General features: G+C 50.9%; 6 protein-coding genes across 6 annotated transcripts; 3 read left to right on the forward strand and 3 right to left on the reverse strand.

Moving 5' to 3' along the window:
* Positions 1–2,751: 2,751 nt before the first annotated feature.
* On the forward strand, positions 2,752–4,110 carry IAQ61_004653 (uncharacterized protein; the record flags this gene model as incomplete). Its single annotated transcript, XM_003839249.2, has 1 exon — positions 2,752–4,110. The coding sequence occupies one exon, from the start codon at positions 2,752–2,754 to the stop codon at positions 4,108–4,110; it is 1,359 nt and encodes a 452-aa protein (XP_003839297.1).
* Positions 4,111–4,233: 123 nt separating this feature from the next.
* On the reverse strand, positions 4,234–5,623 carry IAQ61_004654 (uncharacterized protein). The gene is made up of 2 exons (XM_003839250.2): positions 4,562–5,623; positions 4,234–4,491 (listed from the first exon to the last, which is right to left on the reverse strand). The coding sequence occupies exons 1-2, from the start codon at positions 5,348–5,350 to the stop codon at positions 4,237–4,239; spliced, it is 1,044 nt and encodes a 347-aa protein (XP_003839298.1). The 5' UTR covers positions 5,351–5,623; the 3' UTR covers positions 4,234–4,236.
* A 186-nt stretch (positions 5,624–5,809) lies between these two features.
* Positions 5,810–6,997, reverse strand: IAQ61_004655 (uncharacterized protein). The gene is made up of 4 exons (XM_003839251.2): positions 6,919–6,997; positions 6,540–6,735; positions 6,157–6,488; positions 5,810–6,104 (listed from the first exon to the last, which is right to left on the reverse strand). Exons 1-4 carry the CDS (start codon positions 6,928–6,930, stop codon positions 6,003–6,005), a joined length of 642 nt encoding a protein of 213 aa, XP_003839299.1. The 5' UTR covers positions 6,931–6,997; the 3' UTR covers positions 5,810–6,002.
* A 237-nt stretch (positions 6,998–7,234) lies between these two features.
* On the forward strand, positions 7,235–8,971 carry IAQ61_004656 (uncharacterized protein; the record flags this gene model as incomplete). The annotated part of the gene is made up of 1 exon (XM_003839252.2): positions 7,235–8,971. The coding sequence occupies one exon, from the start codon at positions 7,235–7,237 to the stop codon at positions 8,969–8,971; it is 1,737 nt and encodes a 578-aa protein (XP_003839300.2).
* Positions 8,972–9,129: 158 nt separating this feature from the next.
* On the reverse strand, positions 9,130–9,545 carry IAQ61_004657 (uncharacterized protein; the record flags this gene model as incomplete). Its single annotated transcript, XM_003839253.1, has 2 exons — positions 9,130–9,334; positions 9,466–9,545. 2 exons carry the CDS (start codon positions 9,543–9,545, stop codon positions 9,130–9,132), a joined length of 285 nt encoding a protein of 94 aa, XP_003839301.1.
* Positions 9,546–10,329: 784 nt separating this feature from the next.
* On the forward strand, positions 10,330–13,204 carry IAQ61_004658 (uncharacterized protein; the record flags this gene model as incomplete). Its single annotated transcript, XM_066096444.1, has 2 exons — positions 10,330–12,170; positions 13,024–13,204. The coding sequence occupies 2 exons, from the start codon at positions 10,330–10,332 to the stop codon at positions 13,202–13,204; spliced, it is 2,022 nt and encodes a 673-aa protein (XP_065953762.1).
* Between the last annotated feature and the right edge of the window lie 2,461 nt (positions 13,205–15,665).

Here is a 15,665-nt window from a genome sequence, read left to right on the forward strand (position 1 = left end):
TCCAATTCCCTTGCCATGCCCGAAAATTAGTCCCTTCTTGGAGATTATAGTTGCACATGCCGAAATCAAAGTTGCCGATGCCAGACATTGGCACTGCACCATCGCAGCATTGGTTTCCTACAAAAGTATCTTCGCGTACTATCATGTAATCCTTGAGTTGTTTTTCGTTATTGGAACTCCGAAAAACTCAAGTTATGTTCAGTAAGCCCCCTTAGAATATCAGAATACAAGTTTCTAGGATAAAAATAGGGAAAATTAGAGGCAAGGCTCGCGGGGAAGCAGACATGGGCCGAGTTGGCGAAGAATAGAAGGCAAACAGGGAAGAGAAGCCTCAGGGCTGACTTGAAAGATTGGGCAAGTTTCAATTGGAATGCAATGCTGGATGATATGCTTAACAAAGTAGGTTTGCGTAGATATGACAAAACTGGTGTTAGGGACGAAGACGTACCTATGGTATTCATATATGCAAGGCAAGATTTCCAAAGGGCATAATTTCGACGCCCAGTAACTCCTGGTGGTTCTGGTGACTGTCAAATCTATCAGCGGCAGTTGCTGTGTGAAATTCCCTCGAGACATCGGTCCTTCTAGTTTCAGCGTGTACTAGTAGATAATTGCGTTCGTAGCTGGATAATTCTACAATTCGCAAACGAGGTTCGCAATTATCATTGACCGATGTTTTTCTGTTGTTGATGGAGGATCAGATGGAACAATAATGCTATGCTCCCTTGATTGAGGAAATAACTACGGTAGTTGGAAGGCCTGGTTGGCACAAGCCTGCCACCACGCAAACCTGAGAGATACTTGTCTAAAACAAACACACTCTTTAATCATGCCAAGCAAGCCGCATGCAGTAATAGATGCCACTAAGAAACACTATTACTACGATTGTAGGCTATATGGTATATACCTACGTACAATCATACTATGTACATAGCATATGCCCGCCCTGTCGCTAGGGCACAGACCTTGACTCGTGCTCAAGAAAGCCTGCTACCCGCATAAATGCATAACTTATTCTCTACAATTTCTACAGTTCTCAAAGTGTAGAGGAAGGTAGAGAGACATTGTCTTACCGTAATGACGCGCAAGGGCGCATGTTGATAGTTCAGAAGACACGCATTCTTCAGCCGACAGAACCTGCCTGGTGCTACAAACTTACAGATTTTTAGCCTGGTAGCGGTGAATATTATATGTGGCACATATCAAGACAGGCAGTGATAACTGTAGAGTACAGTTGTAGATTTAGCGATAAACTTCAAATTAATGACAATGAACAATGCGTCTGCACGGAATTTGTTAGCAATGGACTTTATTTATAGGACAGATGCGCTAGTCCTTGCATAATAGGTGAGCCCTCTTACTAAAAAGGCAGTGCACAATGTACCCCTTGCTTGGTCACGTGTTTCACCCTACTTGAATAGTCTTACTTCTTTCAGCACCAACTGTATCTATCTAGGAATAATCTGTCCCTGCTTAGGTAAGGCCTTAATCAGATGCTGTAGAAACAACGTCCATTGACGGCGTTGTCCATTTCATGTTCAAATGACAAGAATTGACGCATGACCCAACCCAGTACAGTAAACGCAGACAGTAAGAACTAACTGAAGATCTGACAACTGATGGTTGATTTGATTGTCTGACGATCTGTGCGCCCACCCAGTGCAATGATTAATGCCGATGACTTCCGCCAACAACCATCGGTCCACCTTCCGCAAAAAGACTACACTTGAAAGGAGCATGTCAAACGCCCAAATAACACGACGATGGAGCGGAAGTCTTTGTGTTCATTTCAAGTACGGGAGTAGCGGTACCTATGCGTGTCGTTCCAGCATGCTGATATGCATTGAGGAACCGAATACGAAGTATTTGTCAGTCTGACGAGTTCTCCAGCACCGTCTCGGTAGTATTTTTGTCTCAGCCAAGACAGGCACCGTAAGCGCATGGCTGACACTAAGTTGATTTCCAACAAGGATGCTACCGGCCGTCTTTGATCTACATGGTGGCTTCAAGGCGCCATCAACAGCGCCAGACTGGACACGAACTCGGTGGCGGATGACACGGTAGTAGGACCAGACAAATGTTTTCGATAGTCTAGAGACATGGAGGCGCTCTGCTAGTCCATCAGCCGAGTACATAATGGTCATAGCAGGAACGAACGCCCACTGCAACCATCCAGAGACTTCTGGTAGGTACCGATAGGTATCTCCAGTGCTCACTCCCTCCTTATTCGTAACTGCGAGACCAAACTCACTTCACGCAAGGGTACTTTCGGCCCTGTACAACCTCGAGCCCCAGAGTTTTGGTACACTATGCCTTGCCGGCTCACAGTCCGCCCTTAGCGCCTATCGTATACTACGTCTGATAGGATCATCCTCCAGCGTTGCCCGTTTTTGGTCACAATGAGAGCCAGAATATGCTTACAGTGCACGCTTTGGCCGCTGCTCGAGCGGACAGATAGCTAGACAAGCCACCGTGACGCACATTCCAATTTGCCCTGATGGGCCGAAATGCTTCCCATTGCTTATACATAGACACCAGGATGCCGCACGCTCTGCGCCTGTTGTCCGTCGCGTCTTTGGCTTGTGGTCTCGTTCGTTTCGTCATACCCTCGGCCATGAGGGAGTAGGTTGATCAAACCGATCCAGTCTTCCTCCCAATAGTAGATTTCTTTGACTGCTGGCCAGCCTACCCAACGCCTGAGAGGACAACTGCATAAGTGTGTCAAGGGGAACAAAGATAGTGGATCATACAATGCCCCCAATAACGCTTTTGCCAAAGCTTGTAATTGTCACCCTCTTCCTAGCCGCCTGCTACCAAGTCTCAACCTACCAACCCGTTCCCTACATCAAGCAAGGCCTTCCTTCTGTCTTGACCGACCAAAATAACTCACAATGGTTCTCCGACGCCATCAAAGCACCCCACGGTGACTCAATAGACGACGAATATGATGACGACCCCTCGAGTCCAGCCCACTCCAAAAAACCGACAATCCCAGAACGCGATTACAGTCGAACGCACATATCTTACGGCCAAACACAATGCATGCCACACTTCAACGCGCAATGGAAACAAGCCGCACTCGACCGCAACGCTTCATGCACACAACACGCACCGTTCCCCACCCAAGAAACTCGCCGAGTAGGCTTCGCATCCATCACCACGGGCGCAAGTGTAGAGTCCTACCAGCGCGCCATCCTCACGCAAATGTTTCACGCCGCCGTACACGACACCTCAGCCCACGTGCTCTGCGAATCGCTGACGAGTGGGATGTGGAACAAAATCGCCTTTTTGCTGCACCTCGTCATGACGGAGCTGCTGAAGCCCGCGAGCCAGCGTCTTGAGTGGATGATGTGGATTGACCGCGATGCTATCGTGCTCGACGCCTGTCGCCCGCTCTCCTCGTTCTTGCCCCCGCAGGATCCGGCGTTTGATAAGATCGAACTCATTGTCAACGAAGACAATTATGGCCTCAACGCCGGCGTTTTCTTGTTTAAAGTCAGCACGTGGATGGTCGACTACCTCAGCGATGTGCTCGCGATTCGCCACTACCGGAATCCCGACACCTTGCCTTTCGCCGAGCAGTCAGGCATGGCTGCTCTGATGCAGGAGGAGAATGCCAAGGGCCGCTTTGCCAAGGTGCCCTGGTACTGGTTCAACGCGTACCCGGATGAAGAGGCCAGCGTGGAGAAGTACCGCCAGAATCTGGAGCCCGAGGATTTGGAGTTCTTCCGCGCACGCAAGGGGGATTTCATCGCGCATTTTGCAGGAGATGTGGACCGCGTGGTGAGGATGGGGCAGTGGGAGGATATGGTGGAGGAAGAGGGAAATGTGTGGGCTGGGGAGACGAAGCGCGATATCACTAGCGCTGTGGAGCAGTATTGGCAGGCGTGGAGGAGTGGGACGTTGACGATGAAACATATGACTGGCGAGGATGAGGAGGCTGCAGCGTTGAGAAAGGAAAAGGAGGCGGAGATGAGGGCGAAGAAAGAGGAAGAAGAGAAACAAGAAAAGGAGAAGGAAGAAAAAGAGAGAAAGGAAAAGGAGAAAGAGGAAGAAGAGAGAGAGAAGGAGAAGCAGAAAGAAGAAGTACGCCAAGACTTGGACCGGTGAAGAAGACGAACCGAAGTCTGCTCACGACGTCAGATCAGTCACACATACCATTCTCCCATGATACCTGTTTTTATAGATGTGTAATTTTCCGCGCATACCAATATAGATTTTTACTCGTTCATTCTTCTACAACTTTGACGCGACTTCGCCCTCATCCGCCACCTTGACCATAATCTTCCCTGTATTGCGTCCCTCAAAAAGGCCCACCAGCGCGTCGGCTGCCTTTTCAATGCCGCCCTGAACGATGGTTTCCTTGCGTTTCAGTTTGCCTTCGGAGAGCCATTGGGCGAGTTGTGCGCGCGCGGCGTGGTATTGCGAGGCGTAGTCGAAGACGATGAAACCTTGCATGCGGATGCGCATGGAGATTATCATCATGTAGTTCTATGGGGGTGGGATGTTAGCGGGGCTTGTGTGATGTCATGTAGGACAAGAGAGGAAATATAAAACATACCTTCAACCCCTGAGGCTTGCTTTTGTTATACTCACTAATCGCACCACACATGACAAACCGGGCAAACGGCTTGGCCCGACTAAGCGCCAAATCCAAAATCTCCCCACCCACATTATCGAAATAGACATCGACGAGATCCGGGGTGGCCGCACGAAATTTCTTAGCAAACTCGGGGTCTTTGTAGTTCAACGCCTCGTCAAAGCCCAACTCTTCCTTCAACCACGCAACCTTGCTGTCCTCGCCCGCAATCCCCAACACCGTTGCCCCCATGATCTTCGCAATCTGACCGACCACACTCCCCGTCGCCCCCGCCGCTCCACTGACAACCACAAAGTCACCTTTCTTGACCTTGCCGACATCCAAGATGCCAAAGTAGGCAGTCAAGCCCGTCATGCCCAACACGCCCAGCGCATCCGTGGGGACAGCGCCGGCGGGCAGATCCAAAGCCTCCACATGCTTGTCATCAAGTATGGCGTACTCGCTCCAGCCGCACATGCCCGTGGTGTAGGTGCCGACGGGGAAGCGGGGGGATGTGGAGGCGACGATGAGGCCGATGCCTGAGCCGCGCATCACGGCACCGATTTCGACGGGGGGAATATAGGAGCGTGTAGGGTTAAGCCAGCCGCGCATGGCGGGGTCGAGGGAGAGGTAGAGGGTGCGGAAGAGAACTTGGTTCGGTTTTAGGCTGGAGGCGGGCGGGATGGGGTGGTGTTGTGCGGTGAAGGTTTTGTTGGCCACAACGGCCGAGGTGGGGCGTTCTGCCAGGTGGATGGAGGTGTAAGTGGGCATGTTGAAGGTGGTTGTGAGGGTTGTGAGGGTGGCGTAAAGGGTGGTGTGTTGCAAGAAGAGGTTCGATGGTAGTTAGGTAGAGGTTAGGTGAAATGAGGGATTGGCTGCTTTCTCGTCGCTCGATACGATGACGCTGTCACAGAAACCAGAAAGATGACGTGAGAGAAGACAAAGTAAAGTCAAGGGCAAAAGTCAATTGGCAGCTTCTGGTTTTGTATCAGTTCCTTTCGTGTCGCACAGATTGCTTGTTGGCTGTGCCGTTTTCCAGGGAAGAGCTGTGGGGTTGAGGAAAGGCGGAGAGATACCTCGGTTCGGGCGGAGGTTTCCCAATCGGGCTTATTGCGACGAATCACTCGAGAAACGTCAGGGTTTGACGTTCTTGCAAAGTTATACGTTTCCCTTTGTAGAAAAGCCGAAGAGTTGGGGTCTGATCATTGGTGTGCAGTCTTCAAGTAAGAGCTATCGAGAACGTAGGTTTAGTATTGATCATAAAATATGCAGTTGATAGAATTGTCCTTGCAGCAAATATTGGACGAGGTAATATGAACGTACAATAAACAAGTGGCCGAACCCGAGCCCAGGTGTTCATCGCTCGTGCTCACACTGTAATCGAAATCGTCCACATAAGAGGTGTATTGTCATGACCCAAGAATTATCCCTCTGCGCCGTCCATTTCGACATCCCCTTCCTCGCCCTCTTCCTCCTGTTCGCCCCACCACAATGTCGGTCCCAGCCCAGCCTGGTTCATAGATCCCTGCATCGTATTAGCTTTTATTCATTCCATCGCATTACCTGAATCAACTCACAATAATCCTCCACGCCGTGCCTCTTTCCTCAATCACGTTACCATCTTCATCTTTCTGTACTATCGTCGGCCGCTGATCGATCCACTCTTCTTGTTCGACGCGAAACAGCACCGGCTCACCCTTGTCGAAGAAGAGCTCTGTACCGTCTGAGTTCCACACCCATACGCTTTCAGCCTGATCGAAGGATGAGTTCTCGAATAGGTTTTGGTAGGGAATGAAGATCTCAGAGGTGAAGTCAAGGTCGATGATGATGCCTTCTGGGGAGGATGACTTGATTCGACCGTAAATGATTTCACCGCGAAATGGGCGAAAGACTGCCATGCGAAATTCGACTGTTTTCTGGTCAGATCCTGCATGGTCTCAAGGGAAAAAGGCAGACGTACTGTTCACATTCACGAGTCCAGTACCATGGCCAATCAACCCTTCTGATGCAGACAGAAGATCCCACATGCATATACAGAGGCCAATGCCAGGGACGATTTTGTTGCTGTACTTGTCGTTGACGACATCTTTGATTGCTTGATCGCTCGGCTTCTTGAAGTCCTGAGGCGCGATCTGTATTAGGTCTTGAATCGTAGTCTAAGCTAAAGGTCAGCTGGCTACAGCAACCCATCTGTACATTTTCGCTGGCGAGAATTGCAACACTACATTTGTATCTTCTGGTGACATTGCGACGTGGTGAGTGCCCAAGTAGTAGCACAAATTTTCATTGAGACGGCATAGATGATGCCCAGAAATGGAAGACAAGTAGGGGACACTTACAAGTATGAACATGGCCGTAACTTCAGAGGCTTCATGGGTCTGGACAGTAAGAAGTGGTCACCGCGACATGATGGGTTTGGAGTGATAGTCCAATGGAGGCAGCTGAACGGAATGTATGCGACTTTAGCGTCACGCTAGCATACCTAATCGATAACGTTTTTTGTGAGCGCGTCGGACTGCGCGTCGCCTTATCCCATCGCCTTCATCATTGTGACATGCCGTATTCTATATCCTCTTCGACCTCGTGCCATAACGCTATTCGAATCGCATCCTACACGTGACCTATTGTCCAAATCAAGCGGACAACGACGCGAACATGTCGTCTTTCAAGTTTCCACCTCCACCTCCACCGCCGCCCAAGGCATCTTCAAACGATACAAAACACACATATGGCAGCCAGAGAGGCGGTTCTGGTCGAGGAGGCGGCGACAGAGGACGTGGAAGAGGGGGTAGTCAATCACGTGGCACGGGCATGCACAGCTCGGCAGGAAATAGCAGAGGTGGCTACAACCATGATCATATGCGTGGAGGCAGAGGCCGGGGAGGCCCAAGGGGAAGTTCGCAACATCAAAGGGGTGGTGGAAATCATAGAGGCAGCCAACATGCTGGACGTGCATCATCACAGAACTGGCAAGGCCCTCCAACGAATGCGCCACCAGCCCAAGCGTATATCAATCCTGCTTTTGTAAATCAATCGCAAGACCAGGGACAAGCGCAGTCCCAAGTCGACCCCAATGCGCTGGCACAAGTCATGTCGTACATGTCTACCCCAGCTGGGGTCCATTCAATGGCTGCTTTTGCCAGTCATATGACGAATGGTGGTAACACTCCGGTGCAAGGCTCGCCAACGTCACCGCCTAGAATCATACAAGTTTCGCCTCGTTACTCCCCGCAACAGCAAGCAGGCCAGAAACGGAAGCTAGGCGATTGCAACAAGAATACACAACCGCACACGCAACCTACATGGACCCAACAGAGTACGAGGCCACCGCGTGCAAAGGCTGCTGTACCCCCTCCCGTACCTAGCTTTGGCTTCTCTTTACCCATACCCTCCATCGCTCCACCCAGTGCAGCCTCGAATACCAAGAGTAAGAAGGAACAAAAAAAGCGCAAGCTCAACCTCGGACTATCAGACACTCGTCTCCCAGCCGAAGAGCCTACTAGCGACGGCGAAGCAGAAGAAGACGTCGACGAAGAAGCAGCATGTGCTCAAAAGCTCAAGGATGGTGGTTTTGCTTTCGAGTACCAAGGAGAGCAAATCACGATTCGTACAGCGGCAGAAGTGGCAGCCTGGGTAAGAGACCGACGCAAAAACTTTCCCACACAACAGCGGATTGCAGAAAAGGCACAGGAGCAAGCTAGGAAACGAGCGACCGAGATAGAATTTTTGCGTAAACTAAAGGGTCTTCCACCCAAGACGCACGACGAGACTAGACTCAACGAGAGCCCGACGAAAGCGCTGCAGCCTCCGAAACCCACAGACGACACCAGAGAGGCCGCGAAGCATGACAAGGGGCAAGAAGACCTAGCTGCCCTCCGGAAAAAACTCCATCAAAGCATGGTCGACAAGCAAAACAAGCCCCCACCTGTAAATCTAGGTCTAGGCTACGAATCCGACTCCTCCCTCGCCTCCGACGCCGAATCTTCCATCGTATCCTCCCTATCCCCATCCTCTGAAGACGAAAATGAAGAAGATGATGATGATGAAGCAGACAGCGATTCCTCCTCCAACGAACCCCCAGCCCCGACATCCTCCAAAATCCCGCCCCTACCCATCCATATCCCCCCACCAGGCCCCAAATCCAACCCAGAAAAATTGGCCGAGCAGCAAGGCAAGAAAACGTGTGAGACGTGGTTGCGGACCGGGCGCTGTAAATTCAGTAATAAATGCAGGTATGCGCATCCAGCGGCTGATAAGGGTGGGGAAGGGAGGACTGCTGGAGGGCTGGGTATGAGTTTGTATGAGAGGATGGTGGAGCAGGAGTTGGTCAAGCGGGAGGAGATGGGCTTGAGGGCGATTAAGTGGTTGGGTGCCAATGGGGTGTTGGGGTAAGGAAGTGGGCTACAGTAAGACGGCGTAACATAAGAGGGGTAGCGGATTCGAATATATTCTTTCTTAGCACTGTAGATGTTGGAAACCTTCTTCGAGTCTGATTCTTTTTGTGTTGATTTTTGACTTGTATTTTGATTTCGTTGGAAGTCTCATGCATATCAACTCTCCCCGATGACATACTCACACCCTTCTCCTCCCACCCATACTTCATGCACGCGCTCTGCATCGACATCCCACCTTGCGCCTGGCCCGATGGTTTCTTTCTTCGGCGCTGCGTCGTTGGGGTAGGTGTATGTTAGTGAGCCTTTGAGGATGAGGTGGGTTGTTGGACCGCTGTGTTGATGGGGTGCGTAGTGTGCGTTGCTGGTTGTGAAAAGGGGGGTATTGTCAGTGGCATTTGTTGTCGTGTCTTGGTGTTAGATGTAGGTGCGGCAGTGAGTGGGTGTGTGTGTGTGTGTGTGTGTGTGTGTGTAGGAGATGGTAATGTCACGTACGGATGGTCTGTCCATGTGAAGACGTGAGGATAGCCCCAGGAGCGGACGGAGGCTTCTGCTTCACGGCGTGATGGGGCCATTATGAATGGATTTTCTTGTACTGTGTGGGATTGTTTTTTTTTGGATGATGCGAATTCATACGCCCATTTCTTTTTGATGGGGGAAGCATGTAGACATTGGATGGATGGATGAATGGGTTGGACCCTGTGACGTCGATGTCTTGGCGAGGCTGTTGGAACTCGCACCTGCGCATGGATCTCACCACATGTCAGTCGCTCATTGTGTAGATTGCTCGCGCTTCCCTGCGAAGGAGAGTCGTCAATCATTGTTCATGCGTGTGTGTTTTTTTTTTTGGGAGATTCAAAGCAAGATGGCTGTTTGCGACAACATACGCGTGTGATGGATTGCGCTTGCTGGAATTGGAGGGGCGATCAAACAGTGATGCGGCAGGCAGCCAAGGCAGAGAGTGTGGGCTCGAGCGAGCTGTGTAGGTATGAGGCAGCTCCGCACCCACGTCTGACCTGCCTTTGAAGAGGACTCTGCTGCCACTTCACTGATCATACCTCAATCACATACCCTGAAACGAAAAGAACTCTGTTCTCCTGTGAGTATTACACCCTTCCCTCAGACGACGTGTTATAGTTTACACATGCACAGAGCAAATGCTTACAGCGATAGGTAAGGTAAGCAAAGCTGAGGTGTCAACCAAGCACAGCCTCAGGCATCCATCTACAAGCAACTATACGTAGGCACCGCACCGCCCACCAGCAACATCCTCGCTGCCCAGCAGGATCCTTTCCACCCTCTAATCCTTTGGTTCAGTACCCCTAGCAACATCACTGCACCCTCACCTTCATCTCCACAATGCCCGACCCCGCCAAAGACCCCAAACTGGGCACCCCCAAGCTTGACCACCCAGAACTCCAGGCCGGTGGAGGCATAGCTGCAGCCACAACCAAAGCTCGCAGCGTCGATAATCTATCTCCACAGCTGAGCCAGTACCTGAAGCTCGCCTATGATGAGATCAACGCGAAATACAACTTACAATCGAAGGAGGGCCGACTACGCTGGCTGGCACAGGAGCAATCAACGTCAGAGCGTGATGCCGAGCTGCTGCAAGATGGTTCCTTCGCCCACTTTGCCAACTACTTCATGTCCGATGTGGCGAGCGTAATGAAGCCTGCAGACCCTGTCGACGAGTCGTATCCCATCTCCAACTACTTCATCTCGTCGAGCCACAATACATATCTCACTGGCAATCAACTTTCCAGCGATTCGAGTGTTGATGCTTACAAGAACGTCCTGCTCAGAGGCTGTCGCTGTGTGGAGATTGATGTCTGGGACGGCGAGGAGCTCTCTGATTCTAGCTCTGACGAGGAGGCAGCGAAGGGTAATCCTGGGGTGATAGAGGGCAAAAAGGAGTCCAAGACAGGTCTGAGCCTTCGCAAGAGACTAGAGTTGCGGTTCAACAAGAAGGCCAAGGAGGAAGAAAAGGCCAAAGAGGAGACGGCAGCGCAACAGGACCAGGCACAAAGCGTGACACCCTGGCATTCCAATTCTTTGATTACTCGAGCCGAGCCAAGGGTCACCCATGGCTACACCTTGACCACGAACATGTCCTTCCGAGCAGTCTGCGCAACTATCAAAGAATACGCATTCAGGATTTCCAACCTACCGCTGATCGTCAGCCTTGAAGTACATGCCGGTGCCGAGCAACAGGAGATTATGGTCGAAATCATGAACGAATACTGGAAGGGCCTTCTTGTTGACCTTCCCCTCGATCCAAATCAGCCCTCTGATCAAATCAATCTCCCCACCCTCCAAGAGCTTGAAAACAAGATCCTCGTCAAAGTCAAGCGCGGGCACACCAAGACTGCTGCCGCTACGGCCAATCCAACAACTCTGCAAACCCCAGCCCCACCACTGGAGCAAACTGTTAGCCATGATTCTGTCGCTTCTAATGAGACAACATCATCTTCTGAAGCCCCCGATGGTGAGAAGCCTCCTGCTCCCAAGCCCAAGATCATCGACGCACTCTCCCGTCTGGGCGTCTACTTCGGCGGGTATTCTTTCAAGTCTCTTGATGCGCCAGAAGCCCAAATTCCCACGCATGTCTTCTCTCTTTCCGAAAAAGCTCTCATGGAAGTCCACTCGACCAATCCAGCTGGTCTCTTCACGCACAACAAGCACTTCTTCATGCGTGCCTACCCAAAGGGCCTCCGCATCACCTCATCCAACCTTAATCCCTCGGTCTTTTGGCGCGCAGGCGTACAAATTGTTGCCTTGAACTGGCAGCGATGGGATGGAGCCATGATGCAAAATGAGGCCATGTTCGCCGGTACTGGAGGCTGGGTGCTTAAACCACCGGGCTACCGCAGCGACAGTGGAGATGGTGCTGCAACACAGAAGACCGCCATTCAGCGTCATACCCTTGATCTGAGCATCGAATTCCTGGCAGGCCAAGACATCCCATTACCACCCGACGAGGATGATCCAGAGGACTTCAAGCCGTACGTCAAGGTGGAGTTGCATGTTGAGAAGCCTGAGGAGAGGGAGGGTGAGCCGGTTCCTGGAAACGGACGCAGTCAAAAGGGAGAGTACAAGGTCAAGACGAAGACGTATCGAACGACAAATCCTGATTTTGGAAGGGAAGTTGTGAGCTTCAAGGGGGTTGGGGGCGTGACTGAGGAGTTGACCTTTGTTAGGTGAGTCTTTCTCTTCTGTTTGTTTTGTCTACCTCTCTGCCCTCTCCCTTTTGCATTTCAGCTCGGCATTTTCTCGTTCGGCGCCATATCCTGGATCCACGTTTCTCATACGGATTCCCCGCGCATGCCAAGACCCACATTTTGCAAACATGGTTGGGACCATGGTACAGATCGCGATCTCCTTGCACCGAAACCCTGCGCAACGGTTCGCGGTCTGCTAGGAGCTGCCGTACCACGTTACCGAATTGGAAAGCAAGGCAGTTTTTGGCAATTATAGCCGGTCTACCGCTTGCGCAACCCGATCCTTGAAGCGCCTCATCGTTTTCTCAACTCCAAGTTCAGCTCTGCCACAACGGTCACAACAATGTACGCGCGAACCAGACTGAGACAATGCATGCTACTATGGAGTCTTGGCAGCGCGAAGATTTGGTGATACGCATGCATTTTAGTATCGAAGTGGAGCTTTGAGAGAGCAACTGCACGACGAGCAACCCGGCAAACAAAGCCAGCAGATGAGATCTTCTAAACGCGCTGTGGATACCACCACAATCGGCGTGTGTTATCGTCGCTGCTTGACCGCCGGAGGACTACCCGGTCCAGTGAGAGATGTATTCCCCGAACAGGCCTCGTTGTCGCTCCAGTACTACCCCATTCGGCCATGACGGCTCAACCGTACCGTCGTCGACTCTCACTGCATTCCCCATTTGTATTTCCTTTTTCCATCCGTTCCGAACGTCACACATCTGGCCTCACATTTTGCGCAAACTCTGCTTTTATCGCTCTCCGGCCCCCATGACACCTGCACAACCCACATCTCTCTGCTTTTACCCCCATGTCTGACTTTTCTCGGCAGGTTCAAAATCATGGACGACGAGCGTCTGAGCGACGACCTCGCGGCCTGGGCCTGTTTCCGCCTTGACCGATGCCAGCCTGGATTGCGGATAATGCATCTTTACGACGCGAATGGCGTGATTACAAAGGGGGTGTTGTTGGTGCGCATTAGCAAGACGGTTAGTGCTGAAGATGCGAAGTGAAGCCCTACACTTTTCCTTGTTGCTTTGGGAGTTTGCCTCCCCCTTTTCTTCTGGCTCCTTTGTGGTCTTGCACGGATGGAAGACGTATACCGATAGTATGTACGTGCGCGTAAAGGAGAGGTCGCCTAGCATCGTCTTTTTCCTTTGATTCATATCCCCAGACTCACACTTCTTGGCCACCACTTTGAGCGCGCTCTTGGTTGGCTTGCAGCAATATAAACATTATGGAATACCCTGACTTGCGCGGTTGATACAAGGTTGTGATTTGATGGCGCTTGGTTACGTTCCGAACCTTGCGTTTTTGTTTTGTTTTCTTTGACTGACTTGGAATTTTTTTGCCTGCGGTTTAGGTTTTTCCGGTTTGGCGTGGACGGAGGGTGGGGAGGGCAAGGCGTTTGCTTGTTTGAGGGGGTTTGGGGGAGGGGGGAGGGGGAGGGGGAGGAGGGGGTAGAGGAAGGGGGGGATGGATGGTAGGATAGGGGATGGAGGGGGATTGAGTAGCGATATATCACAACTACGCCGAAAGGAATATCAAAAGCAGGAATAGTGAAATTTGTATCTTGTGTTTCATGTACATTTGCCCGGTGGGCAGTTAAGATGGCTGATGGCTGGTGGCTGATGGCTGGGAGTAGTTTGTATGCGGGCTTGAGTGGCATTGGTGGAGGGGGGTTAGTGGTTTTTGGAGTTTGGGGGGGTTTTGGGGTTTTCGATGGTGGGATGGGAGGGGGAGGGGGGAGGGTTTTATAAAAGGGGTGGGAGTTGAAGAGGGGAGAGCGTTATCGTATACAAGTGACAATTGGTTTCTAAAAAGTTTCATACAGCGAGATCATCGTGCTTACAGCCTTCGTCAAGAGTTTACAATCAGCACATGAGAAACACAAGTAGTAAATCACTACCTCCTATACATTCACCTCTCTATTACCTTATCACGCCCAGCCATATAGACTCCTTTTGCATCTTGTCGAGTTTCCACAAAGCCCGGAATTCGGCCCATCTACCTTGATTCCTTGCCCGGCCTCCGGGCTTTGAAACCATGGGCTTTTCCTGTCCGTGTTTGGGTGGGTTGGGGGGTTTGGCGTGGTGAGATGGTGGTGGTGGCGTGGTGCACTGCGCGAGGCGGGGGGGATAGGGTGGTGGTTTGATGTGACGCCGAGTTTGAGATTGGCAGACAACTTGATATGAAATTCTTGAGAGGTTGAAGGCCTACCTACCAGGCAGATTTGATTCCTGGTGGAATGCTGGTGCCTTGCTTGTAGGTTCGCCGGGGTGCGAGGAAGGTGGGGGGTTGTTGGGTTGGGTTGGGTTACGGTGGGTAGGATGGGGTGCATGGCCTTTGCTTTGGGTATTCTTGAAACGGTTATCGGTCTGGTGATTTTCTCTGGGTTGTTGGAGAGCCGAGAGGAAGGTTGTATGATGCTGTGGGTATATGTAGGCAATCGAGTAGAGTATAGATAGGTGCGGGTTAGGTATTGATCTCTGTACTTTGTCGTAGTTTTGTGCATTTTTTTGACGGTGATTTTGACGTTACTGCTATGAGATTTGGTTGACGATTTGTCCTTCTTTGCTTGGTTGGTGTTTGCGCTGCTGACGTATGGTTATATTGTGAATGAGTTGCATGTGTATACGCTTACAAGTATAGATGGGATATTGACGCAGTCTAGATGTGAACTAGATGCCAATGGACTGTTTGGTTTTCAAAAATAGTAAGCTGATGGGCTTTGAACAGGCCCGTCTTTTACCTCATCTGTGACCCGCCATGCCATGCGCGCTAAAATCAATGCTGGACGAAATGCTGGACGATTTTGAATGAAGCCGAGAAAGACTTTGGTAACTGGTATGTATGTATACAAGACTTCATGATACGGAATTCTTGGATTTCGTGCTTTCTTCGCTGAATGCACATACTGTATCTGATGTGAGAGGAGCTTTGCGCTTACGTAATCCACATACTATACCTACCGAATAAACCAGGGAGCAACAATTGCGTCAAGATCGGACTGCCGTGAGCTTCGCTTTGCTTAGTGGCATCTAGGTACCTAAGCTTCGGCGCCTTGCTCCTTGGAGCAAAGTCCGTCAACCGCACTTTGGAGCAACTGTTGCTCGCTGCCATTACGCCATACGGGATAACCTTTGAATGATTGCATGTACCAGGATAGTTTAAAGCTTTTCACAGGCCGATTTCTAAGAAAATTAACATGGCGGTGGCGGAGCTTGTGTATAAAATGTCCACTATTTCCGCTTCCATGGGTTGAGTGCCACCACCACATCGAGTCACTGAGTCCATATCCATACACGCTCCTGCGAGATTCCTCGTCATTCGCCATTATGAAACTTCCTCTATGCCTTAAGATATGGCACTAAACTCGCATAGAGCAATACATAATATGATCATCTTCACACTCACAGACCTGGTGTATTAGGCATTTGTGCTACCCTACGGTGTATCTTCGATGTGGAATCT

This window comes from Plenodomus lingam (genome assembly GCF_022343315.1).
Source record: "Plenodomus lingam strain CAN1 chromosome Unknown contig_19, whole genome shotgun sequence".
NCBI lineage: Eukaryota > Fungi > Ascomycota > Dothideomycetes > Pleosporales > Leptosphaeriaceae > Plenodomus > Plenodomus lingam.